This window comes from Oncorhynchus tshawytscha, linkage group LG12 (genome assembly GCF_018296145.1).
Source record: "Oncorhynchus tshawytscha isolate Ot180627B linkage group LG12, Otsh_v2.0, whole genome shotgun sequence".
Taxonomy (NCBI): Eukaryota; Metazoa; Chordata; class Actinopteri; order Salmoniformes; family Salmonidae; genus Oncorhynchus; species Oncorhynchus tshawytscha.
The window spans coordinates 43,048,619-43,058,860 of NC_056440.1; the positions used below are offsets into that span (position 1 = coordinate 43,048,619).

General features: G+C 43.9%; 1 protein-coding gene across 1 annotated transcript; it reads right to left on the minus strand.

The window, feature by feature from the left end:
- Positions 1 to 401: 401 nt before the first annotated feature.
- Positions 402 to 2,496, minus strand: LOC112263377 (cytochrome c oxidase subunit 7C, mitochondrial). The gene is made up of 3 exons (XM_024439536.2): positions 2,330 to 2,496; positions 889 to 1,035; positions 402 to 495 (listed from the first exon to the last, which is right to left on the minus strand). Exons 1-2 carry the CDS (start codon positions 2,402 to 2,404, stop codon positions 919 to 921), a joined length of 192 nt encoding a protein of 63 aa, XP_024295304.1. The 5' UTR covers positions 2,405 to 2,496; the 3' UTR covers positions 402 to 495; positions 889 to 918.
- Positions 2,497 to 10,242: the final 7,746 nt, after the last annotated feature.

Below are 10,242 nucleotides of genomic sequence, written 5' to 3' on the forward strand. Positions count from 1 at the left end.
GTAGTGTATATTATGGAGTCAAATACACACAGAAAATACCACTTGGAAACAAACCTAGTTTGCCTTCTCCCCATTTTGTGCCTACATTATTCTGAAAACTCGCATAAAAATCATTACTCCATGAGTGACACTTCTGGAGATGCGTATGCTGAAGCATGACATCACAGTCTGGACCACAAACTCAATGTTGTCACTAGCTTCTATAGCCACAAAGTAATCGTGGCTAAACCCTGCCTATTTCCACAATGTATCTTCTTAAAATCTGATTTTAAACAAAACACACTGCTAACCTTAAGACAAAATAGCAGATTTGTTTTCATGAATATTTACAACAGCCAATTTTTACTTTGTGGCTACAGAATCTAGTGAAAACCCAAGGACAAAAACATATTTGAACAATATACATTTGAGTGAACTTTATTTACAAACACAATTAGGGATTTCCATTCTTCGAAGCGAATGGAATTCTGCTGGATAAATATGTTGAGCGCAGACCTGCAAAGGACACAAAAGACAGATTGATAAGAAGGCTTACACAAAGCCGATGACAGAAATCCAATTTCTGAGTAAACACCAGAGATAAATGTGACAGTGACGATTGAAATTCAGCCTAATTTCAATCAGATATTTATCAGGGTTGGTAATAAACTATCACATTACCATGCTAATGTGCAAGCTTATCTTAAAAGCTGAACTGAAAATAAACTTGCATGACATTTGTAAATATCGCCCACAGACACCGATAATTTACTTGAGGTCTGCTGTAGAATAAGATACAACTACCAACTGCGTGATAGACGTCAAAGTCTGGTAATTGTTCCCATCAGGATGCATGTAAATGCCAAACAGTGCTGACATTCAGATGAAAAATAGATCAGCGGCAATTACCTTGGAGGTTACGTGGCATGCATTGCCACTTCACTTCTTCAGGAGCTGGTGTCTGACGACGATAAAGGGGAAGGCAAAGCCACTGCCGAAGAACACCACCATCATTGCCAGCAGACGCCACTTGTTGTCTACTGAGAATGGCAGGTTCTAACAAACATAAACACAAAGACATCATAGGTATTTAGAGAGAGCTGACCATGTAATAAGCTTATCACAGTTCCACGTGACTGAATACATGGACAAGGTTATGTCCGTCTAAGTAGGACTGCAGCCAACGTCTGCTTGAGGACAATCAGTGTCAACAGTACAATTGGAAGTCAATGCAAGACTTTGAAAGTAACGTTAGCTGTCGGTACTTGCTACTCGGGATCCTACACCATTGAAGTTGAACATTTTCATGGTTAGGTGTTAAGGTTTTGCTTTAGTGGTAGGGACGTTCAAAGGATCCCGTATAGCATTAACCGTTAGCTGGCTAGCTGCAGTCTAGGATGAAGATGACAATGGTTAAGACCATAGAAATTAGAATGAATAGAAAGGGTGTCTCCAGTCAAGTCAATGATGGCATAATGGCTGGACTGGCAGCCATTGAGCCAGGACTAAAAGCAGGAAGTGTGCCCTTCAATTTGTGCTGTGATTTGTTGAGTCAACTCAACTGACATTACAAAAATACAATCCACTGCAAGAGCCACATCAGCTTGCAAAATTTGAATGAACATTAAACATTACCATTGTAATCCAGTATCAGTTGACAAAACATTCTAAAATACCATAGAAATGATTGCATCACAATACCAGGCAGCCATTGCGAGTACACCCTTGAGTTTCCCTGTCAATTGCCAGGGTTAGAGTTTCCAAGCCTGGTCCCAGATTTGTGACGACGTTGTCTTTTATTTTCGACATAGGCTGCAGTTACATGGTATGCTCAGTCTCAGTTTAATCGTACAAGTTGACGATTTAACCAATAATGTAGGTAACTACCGCTAGCCCTAATAATCATGTTTAAGAGGGATGTTAACCACTCCCTGTCCTCTATGACGACTTGAAGAAGTATCCGTATCTATTTCACAGTATCTTCTGACAATCCAGGACTAGCTAACGTGAGTAACATTTGAATAGTTAGCTAGCATAAATTAATTGACTAATTTAGCTAGCTAGATGGCTATGCATGGTTTGTAAGGCTAGCTAGCTACCTACCCAACGTTACGGCAAGTAAAAGCCCCACACACGAGTCAAATAGACAACGACCTTGACTACAATAAACGCCCATTTTTAACGTATCTCGATATGACTCATAACTTCCAAAATTAGCATTTAGTTTTGACACGACAACCCTGCAGATTAAGGCTAACGTTACCTAGTTTATGACCGACAGACGCCGGCTAAGCCTAACAGCGGCTTTATTTAACTAATGTTTATAACCTTTATTTTTTTAGGAAATTACCTGTCCTGGTCCCTCGCCGTAATGAGATGAGCGAACCGCAGAGGTTGTGAATCGTCGTACAACTTGGCCCAACATTATTATTATTTGCTTGTTCCTTCAACCAAGAACAACACAGCGCCGTGGGTTGCTGTAGAGAGAATGTTGAACAGCCCTACAGGAAATCTAAATGCGAAGCTGGGGCTGGGAAATGTGGTTTTCCAGAAGATGTAGTCTCATTGTCAAGGGAGTCATAACAATAATTTATGCAGACCATAAACTGTCATTTAACATTAAACAAACGTTTTCATTCAGTCTTAAAGTATTATTTACTGAATGTTAAGTCATTTAAAATTAAAACATTACCGTGTGCCATCTATTCTGAGCAGAACTGGAGGTAGCCTATACAGTTAAGTGCAGCACGTGTATGATGTGATATCAAACATTAGGAACACCTTCCTAATATTGACTTCCACCTCCCTCCCTACAGGGATGTTAGCCCATGTTGACTCCAATGCTTCCCACAGTTGTGTCAAGTTGGCTGGAGGTCCTTTGGGTGGTAGACCATTCTTGATACACAGGGGAAAATGTTTAGCGTGAAAAACCCAGCAGTGTTGCAGTTCTTGACACAAACCGGTGCGCCTGGCACCCACTATCATACCCCATTCAATGGCACAAATCTTTTGTCTTGCCCATTCACCCTCTGAATGGCACACATACACAATCCATATCTCAAGGCTTAAAAATGATTCTTTAACCTTTCTCCTTCCCTTTCATTTACACTGATTGAAGTGGATTTAACAAGTGACATCAACAGGGGATCATAGCCTTCAACTGGATTCACCCGATCAGTTTATGTCAAGGAAAGAGCAGGTGTTCTTAATGTGTTGAATAATCAGTGTATCTGATGTTGATAAAAATGTTTTGTTCCTGTGATCATTTGGGTGCATAATTATTTCTATAGATATTATCAAAGAAATCTGCATCTCTATGGCCAGGGATGTGATGGGCTAAACATTCTGGAAAGAAGCTGTATTCCAGGTAGGACTGACAGTGTGCACTCCGATAAACCTGCTGAAAGCAATTCATGTTACAATGTTTTATGCTGCAACTGGACCTTAACTTTTATTATTGCTTATGTGTGCAAAACGGTGCCATACACCCACACACCTTCATGTTAAAACACTGCAGGTGATGTTTAATTTATGATATTGAAAGTGCTCTTTTATTCAGAATGTGTGCCTAACCTCACCAATCCACTCCCATACACATTTTTAATAGCTTTACTGTCATAGAAACGTTTTAACCAACTCCCATTTATACCCGATTATCTCTCGCTTTTCATTAGATAGTTAGAATGGTATGAAGCATTCTCAAAGTCTATATGATTAGGATGACCATGATTAGGATGACCATTAACTCTTTAATTCCTGGATGATGAGATTCCCATTAGTATATTTGTACTGTGCAGATAAAATGTTATGTTGTGTGTCTGTATGCATGTGCTCCGGTGCATGCAAGCATGTGTCAAATAAATGCCTCCCTTTCTTCACTTGGCATGCTAAGTGAGTGCTTTTTTTTTCACCTTTATTTATTTAACCAGGTAGGCTAGTTGAGAACAAGTTCTCATTTACAACTGCCACCTGGCCAAGATAAAGCACAGCAGTTCGACACATACAACAACACAGAGTTACACATGGAATAAACAAACATACAGTCAATAATACAGTACAAAAAAGAAAAATCTATATACAGTGAGCACAAATGAGGTAAGATAAGGGAGGTAAGCCATGGTGGCAAAGTAATTACAATATAGCAATTAGACACTGGAATGGTAGATGTGCAGAAGATGAATGTGCAAGTAGAGATACTGGGGTGCAAAGGAGCAAGATAAATAAATAAATACAGTATCGTAATGAGGTAGTTGGATGGGCTGTTTACAGATGGGCTATGTACAGGTGCAGTGATCTGTGAGCTGCTCTGACAGCTGGTGCTTAAAGCTAGTGAGGGAAATATAGGTCTCCAGCTTCAGTGATTTTTGCAGTTCGTTCCAGTCATTGGCAGCAGAGAACTGGAAGGAAAGGCGGCCAACCGAAGAATTGGCTTAGGGGGTGACCAGTGAGATAGACCTGCTGGAGCGCGTGCTATGGGTGGGTGCTGCTATGGTGACCAGTGAGCTGAGATAAGGTGGGGCTTTACCTAGCAGAGACTTGTAGATGACCTGGAGCCAGTCGTTTTGGCGACGAGTATGAAGCGATGGCCAGCCAACGAGAGCGTACAGGTTGCAGTGGTGGGTGATATATGGGGCTTTGGTAACAAAACGGATGCCAGTGTGATAAACTGCATCCAATTTGTTGAGTAGAGTGTTGGAGGCTATTTTATAGATGACATCGCTGAAGTCGAGGATCGGCAGGATGGTCAGTTTTATGAGGGTATGTTTGGCAGCATGAGTGAAGGATGCTTTGTTGTGAAATAGGAAACCAATTCTAGATTTAACTTTGGATTGGAGATGCTTAATGTGAGTCTGGAAGGAGAGTTTACAGTCTAGCCAGACACCTAGGTATTTGTAGTTGTCCACATATTCTAAGTTAGAACCGTCCAGAGTAGTGATGCTGAAGAGCAGTTGGAGGCTGCTGAGGGGTGGTTGTTTGACCGCAGACCCATTACGGATGCAGGCAATGAGGTAGTAATCCCTGAGATCTTGGTTGAAAACAGCAGAGGTATATTTGGAGGGCAAGTTGGTTAGGATGATATCTATGAGGGTGCCCGTGTTTACGGATTTGGGGTTGGACCTGGTGGGTTTATTGATAATTTGTGAGAGATTGAGGGCATCAAGCATAGATTGTAGGATGGCTGGGGTGTAAGCATGTCCCAGTTTAGGTGACCTAGCAGCATGAGCTCTGAAGACAGATGGGGGGCAAATCAGTTCACATATGGTGTCCAGGGCACAGCTAGAGGCAGAGGGGGGTCTATAGCATGCGGCAAAGGTGAGAGACTTGTTTCTGGAAAGGTGGATTTTTAAAAGTAGAAGCGCAAATTGTTTGGGTACAGACCTGGATAGTAAGACAGAACTCTGCAGGCTATCTCTGCAGTAGATTGCAACACAGCCCCCTTTGGCAGTTCTATCTTGTCGGAAAATGTTATAGTTAGGGATGGAAATTTCAGGGTTTTTGGTGGTCTTCCTGAGCCAGGATTCAGACATGGCTAGGATGCTTCTAATGTTAACATGCATGAAACCAAGGCTTTTACGGTTACAGAAGTCAACAAATGATAGCACCTGGGGAATGGGAGTGGAGCTAGGCACCGCAGGGCCTGGATTAACCTCCACATCACCCGAGGAACAGAGGAGAAGTAGGATAAGGGTACGGCTAAAATAACTGGTCATCTAGTACGTTCAGAATAGAGAGTAAAAGCAGCAGATTTCTGGGCACGGTAGAATAGATTCAAGGCATAATGTACAGACAAAGGAACGGTAGGATGTGGATACAGTGAGGGTAAACATGTGCATAGACTGTCGATGAAAGCGATATTGTCTCTAGAAATATAATTTAAACCAGGTGATGTCACCGCATGTGTGGTAGGAGGAACTAAAGTGTTAAAGAAGGCGTATTGAGCAGGGATAGAGGCTCTACAGTGAAATAAGGCAATAGATAGACTTCCGGCGCCGACAGAGATGGCCGCCTCGCTTCGCGTTCCTAGGAAACTATGCAGTTTTTTGTTTTTTTACGTGTTATTTCTTACACTAGTACCCCAGGTTATCTTAGGTTTCATTACATACAGCCGAGAAGAACTACTGAATATAAGATCAGCGTCAACTCACCATCAGTACGACCAAGAATATGTTTTTCGCGATGCGGATCCTGTGTTCTGCCTTACAACCAGTGTAACCGAGTGGATCACATGCAGCGACCAAAAAAAAAAAAACGACTCAGAAAAAGAGGGAAACGAAGCGGTCTTCTGGTCAGATTCCGGAGACGGGCACATCGTGCACCACTCCCTAGTTCTTCTTGCCAATGTCCAGTCTCTTGACAACAAGGTTGATGAAATCCGAGCAAGGGTAGCATTCCAGAGGGACATCAGAGACTGTAACGTTCTCTGCTTCACGGAAACATGGCTAACTGGAGAGACGCAATCCGAAGCGGTGCAGCCAGCGGGTTTCTCCACGCATCGCGCCGACAGAAACAAACATCTTTCTGGTAAGAAGACGGGCGGGGGCGTATGCCTTATGGCCAACGTGACATGGTGTGATGAAAGAAACATACAGGAACTCAAATCCTTCTGTTCACCTGATTTAGAATTCCTCACAATCAAATGTAGACCGCATTATCTACCAAGAGAATTCTCTTCGATTATAATCACAGCCGTATATATCCCCCGCCAAGCAGACATATCGATGGCTTTGAACGAACTTTATTTAACTCTCTGCAAACTGGAAACGATTTATCCGGAGGCTGCATTCATTGTAGCTGGGGATTTTAACAAGGCTAATCTGAAAACAAGACTCCCTAAATTTTATCAGCATATCGATTGCGCAACCAGGGGTGGAAAGACCCTGGATCATTGTTACTCTAACTTCCGCGACGCATATAAGGCCCTGCCCCGCCCCCCTTTCGGAAAAGCTGACCACGACTCCATTTTGTTGATCCCTGCCTACAGACAGAAACTAAAACAAGAAGCTCCCACGCTGAGGTCTGTCCAACGCTGGTCCGACCAAGCTGACTCCACACTCCAAGACTGCTTCCATCACGTGGACTGGGAGATGTTTCGTATTGCGTCAGACAACAACATTGCCGAATACGCTGATACGGTGTGCGAGTTCATTAGAACGTGCGTTGAAGATGTCGTTCCCATAGCAACGATTAAAACATTCCCTAACCAGAAACCGTGGATTGATGGCAGCATTCGTGTGAAACTGAAGGCACGAACCACTGCTTTTAATCAGGGCAAGGTGTCTGGTAACATGACTGAATACAAACAGTGCAGCTATTCCCTCCGCAAGGCTATCAAACAAGCTAAGCGCCAGTACAGAGACAAAGTAGAATCTCAATTCAACGGCTCAGACACAAGAGGCATGTGGCAGGGTCTACAGTCAATCACGGACTACAGGAAGAAACCCAGCCCAGTCACGGACCAGGATGTCTTGCTCCCAGGCAGACTAAATAACTTTTTTGCCCGCTTTGAGGACAATACAGTGCCACTGACACGGCCTGCAACGGAAACATGCGGTCTCTCCTTCACTGCAGCCGAAGTGAGTAAGACATTTAAACGTGTTAACCCTCGCAAGGCTGCAGGCCCAGACGGCATCCCCAGCCGCGCCCTCAGAGCATGCGCAGACCAGCTGGCCGGTGTGTTTACGGACATATTCAATCAATCCCTATACCAGTCTGCTGTTCCCACATGCTTCAAGAGGGCCACCATTGTTCCTGTTCCCAAGAAAGCTAAGGTAACTGAGCTAAACGACTACCGCCCGTAGCACTCACATCCGTCATCATGAAGTGCTTTGAGAGACTAGTCAAGGACCATATCACCTCCACCCTACCTGACACCCTTGACCCACTCCAATTTGCTTACCGCCCAAATAGGTCCACAGACGATGCAATCTCAACCACACTGCACACTGCCCTAACCCATCTGGACAAGAGGAATACCTATGTGAGAATGCTGTTCATCGACTACAGCTCGGCATTCAACACCATAGTACCCTCCAAGCTCGTCATCAAGCTCGAGACCCTGGGTCTCGACCCCGCCCTGTGCAACTGGGTACTGGACTTCCTGACGGGCCGCCCCCAGGTGGTGAGGGTAGGCAACAACATCTCCTCCCCGCTGATCCTCAACACTGGGGCCCCACAAGGGTGCGTTCTGAGCCCTCTCCTGTACTCCCTGTTCACCCACGACTGCGTGGCCATGCACGCCTCCAACTCAATCATCAAGTTTGCGGACGACACAACAGTGGTAGGCTTGATTACCAACAACGACGAGACGGCCTACAGGGAGGAGGTGAGGGCCCTCGGAGTGTGGTGTCAGGAAAATAACCTCACACTCAACGTCAACAAAACTAAGGAGATGATTGTGGACTTCAGGAAACAGCAGAGGGAACACCCCCATCCACATCAATGGAACAGTAGTGGAGAGGGTAGCAAGTTTTAAGTTCCTCGGCATACACATCACAGACAAACTGAATTGGTCCACTCACACAGACAGCATCGTGAGGAAGGCGCAGCAGCGCCTCTTCAACCTCAGGAGGCTGAAGAAATTCGGCTTGTCACCAAAAGCACTCACAAACTTCTACAGATGCACAATCGAGAGCATCCTGGCGGGCTGTATCACCGCCTGGTATGGCAACTGCACCGCCCTCAACCGTAAGGCTCTCCAGAGGGTAGTGAGGTCTGCACAACGCATCACCGGGGGCAAACTACCTGCCCTCCAGGACACCTACACCACCCGATGCTACAGGAAGGCCATAAAGATCATCAAGGACATCAACCACCCGAGCCACTGCCTGTTCACCCCGCTGTCATCCAGAAGGCGAGGTCAGTACAGGTGCATCAAAGCTGGGACCGAGAGACTGAAAAACAGCTTCTATCTCAAGGCCATCAGACTGTTAAACAGCCACCACTAACATTGAGTGGCTACTGCCAACACACTGTCAATGACACTGACTCTACTCCAGCCACTTTAATTATGGGAATTGATGGGAAATGATGTAAATATATCACTAGCCACTTTAAACAATGCTACCTTATATAATGTTACTTACCCTACATTGTTCATCTCATGCATACGTTGATACTGTACTCTATATCATCGACTGCATCCTTATGTAATACATGTATCACTAGCCACTTTAACTATGCCACTTGGTTTACATACTTATCTCATATGTATATACTGTACTCGATATCATCTACTGTATCTTGCCTATGCTGCTCTGTACCATCACTCATTCATATATCCTTATGTACATATTCTTTATCCCCTTACACTGTGTATAAGACAGTAGTTTTTTTGGAATTGTTAGTTAGATTACTTGCTCGTTATTACTGCATTGTCGGAACTAGAAGCACAAGCATTTCGCTACACTCGCATTAACATCTGCTAACCATGTGTATGTGACAAATAAAATTTGATTTGATTTTTAGATACTAACCAAAACAGCAATGGACAAGGCATATTGACGTTAGCGAGAGGCATGCGTAGCCGAGTGATCATAGGGGTCCAGTGAGTGGCTTCAGACAGCTTGAGGGCCAGGGTTAGCAAGGTAACAGAAGGGCCTTGGAGGGATGTTGCGACGGAAGAAAGTCTGTTGTGGCCCCCTCGTGCTGTTAGGTCGGTTTAATTTTGGCCTCTACAGTGATGGTACACCTCTCATCAAGTTCTTGCTATGATTGCTGATGTGACTTTTGCTTTTTTCCAAATGGTTTCCAAACTGTGTTCTCGATAAAGGGATAGTTCACCTATGTTTGTTTCCTTACCCTTTAATCAATATATGGACCAGGTGTGACAGCAATCCATGCTTTGGTTTAGTTTTCCTGGCACTGTTTCCAAATGTTAATAGCCTAGGCGTCCTGCTAGCGGGAAAACTTCCGGTGAAACTGAAGGGCGCGCAATTTAAAAAATAACCATAAAAATGATGTATATTAAACATTTAGGCACATATAAGTGTCTTATATCAGTTGAAAGCTTACATTCTTGTTAATCTAACTGCACTGTCCGATTTACAGTAGCTATTACAGCGAAAGCATGCCATGCAATAGTTTGAGGACGGCGTCCCACATCAAAATATTTTTCCACCGGCACAGGTTTCATAAATTCACACAAATGAAATATTCACTTACTTTGTGAAAATCCTCATCTGATTTGTCATCCAAAGGGTCCCAGCTATAACATGCAGTGTCATTTTTCCTTCTTTATATCCCAAAAAGTCTGTTTAGTTAGCT

Excerpts from the sequence above, each read along its gene's own strand:
- LOC112263377 (XM_024439536.2), bottom strand. The coding sequence starts at position 2,404 with ATGTTGGGCCAAGTTGTACGACGATTCACAACCTCTGCGGTTCGCTCA. Across the intron at positions 1,036-2,329 it reads ACGGCGAGGGACCAGGACAG|AACCTGCCATTCTCAGTAGA; the intron begins GTAATTTCCTAA and ends TATGTTTGTTAG.